The 1,767-nt window shown below is 32.6% G+C and overlaps 1 protein-coding gene across 1 annotated transcript; it reads right to left on the bottom strand.

The window, feature by feature from the left end:
* Positions 1 to 638: 638 nt before the first annotated feature.
* On the bottom strand, positions 639 to 1,253 carry LOC140444398 (uncharacterized). The gene has a single exon (XM_072536152.1). It carries the CDS (start codon positions 1,251 to 1,253, stop codon positions 639 to 641), a length of 615 nt encoding a protein of 204 aa, XP_072392253.1.
* Positions 1,254 to 1,767: the final 514 nt, after the last annotated feature.

Here is a 1,767-nt window from a genome sequence, read left to right as displayed (position 1 = left end):
TTTACACACAAAAATATACCTATACAATATACAAATCATCAGTAAATATCTATCACCGTCCTAATATAATCGAATTAACAGAAACACCAATATATATTTTTTTCACACTTTATCTGCATTAATACCTAACTTAAAAATTTAGATGGAGCAACTAACTTCATGCTGTGAATATGCGCATACTTCATACTGGGAATTTTATAAAATCAAATTTTCCCAATCGCGCCTAAAGAAGTATAACTTCAAAAATAGTTTTTATTTACTTACATTACATGTCACATGCGATGCCACAAAAAGTTTACCCATTGGTTTTTTTACTATTATAAATTAAATGGTATACTAGCCACTTCGGAAATTCACATTCATTTGGGATCTTCAAGTTAGAGTTAACAGTTATTCCAACTCCTCGTCATTATCGTTCTCTTCATCACTCTCAGCCAAATTAATAATAATTTTCTTCAGGGCTGGGACATTTTTCATGTAATCTTTTTTAATCTTCTTTACATGTTGTATTGCATTTTACCAGTTTTGAGCAATGATGTTCTTGAACTCTGTTTTTATTAGTTCGACAACCCTTTGTGCATCTTTTGGAGATTTGTTGTTCCTCCAGGCATGGTTTTTTAACTGAACCCATAGCAATTCTATGAAATCAACACACAGTAATATGGAGGTAATCTTAAAACCATATGTCCATTGTAAGTGGCTAATTTATCTACAATATGTTCTTTAGTTACAATTTTTTTATGAAGAACCTGGATTAGTTGATCTTTGGTGTAATACTCCTCAAAATATAGGTCTTCGGCTATTAAAAATTCTTGAATTTCATTCTTCCTGCCCTGTTTGATTGGAATTTTTTTTATGCATCTGGAGTGATATGATGCATTGTCCATAACAATTACGCTATTTTCTGTTAAATTTGGGAGTAATGTATTCTCAAACCACGATTCAAAAAGCATCCCTTGGAGGTCTTGGTGGTAGTCTACAGAACTGTCTTTAATACTTCTGGAACTCAACAATAACGCATCGTTCAACCATCCATGTTGTCCTCCGCAATGTAATATGCAAATTCGGTTGCCTCTAGAATGGGGTACATCTATTTGGCATTTTCTTGTACCATTTGTCCAGGCTTTATCTATCGTTTCGTGAGAATCAAACCAAGTCTCGTCCAGATAATAAATTTCTCGACACTCACTGCGGTATTGTGAAATTTTTTCGATATATTCATTCCTCCATTTTATTAGGCGGCATCTTTCCATTATGGTTTTTCTCTTATTGACAGTTTTATATTTAAAACCAAAGTCTTTGTTGAACAATCATCAACAATATGTTTTTCATTATATTTTACCATGATATTGTTTAGGTTAGGCATAACTTTAGCTGCATACATATTATATATTGTCTCACTAATAGGTTCCAAGAGGTGAGGTTGAATTTTTTTAGAGCTTCCCAAATCCTTTCTTGTTGTTCTACTTTTCGAACCTATCTTTATTAAACGATACACTATTGCACAAGACATTTTTGTTAAAACCGCCGTTTTCTTAACATTTTCATATTTGGTAATTTTTTTAGAAAGTCCATCAAATACATCTAACACCATATTTTGCTCATCTACACAAAAATTCTTCCTTTGCTGAGTACTTGGCCCCGCACTATCATCTTCATCTTCTAAATTATCCGTAGGTTCATTTTCGTCAGGTAAACGCACATTACTTTTTCCCATGGCTGCCACATATTTTTCTTTGATACATACCTACTAAATATATATCACAA

The sequence above is a fragment of the Diabrotica undecimpunctata genome, chromosome 6, assembly GCF_040954645.1.
Source record: "Diabrotica undecimpunctata isolate CICGRU chromosome 6, icDiaUnde3, whole genome shotgun sequence".
Classification (NCBI taxonomy): domain Eukaryota; kingdom Metazoa; phylum Arthropoda; class Insecta; order Coleoptera; family Chrysomelidae; genus Diabrotica; species Diabrotica undecimpunctata.
The sequence above is the reverse complement of the archived record's forward strand: the minus strand, read 5'-3'. Positions and strand labels throughout refer to the sequence as shown.

Excerpts from the sequence above, each read along its gene's own strand:
- LOC140444398 (XM_072536152.1), bottom strand. The coding sequence starts at position 1,253 with ATGGAAAGATGCCGCCTAATAAAATGGAGGAATGAATATATCGAAAAA.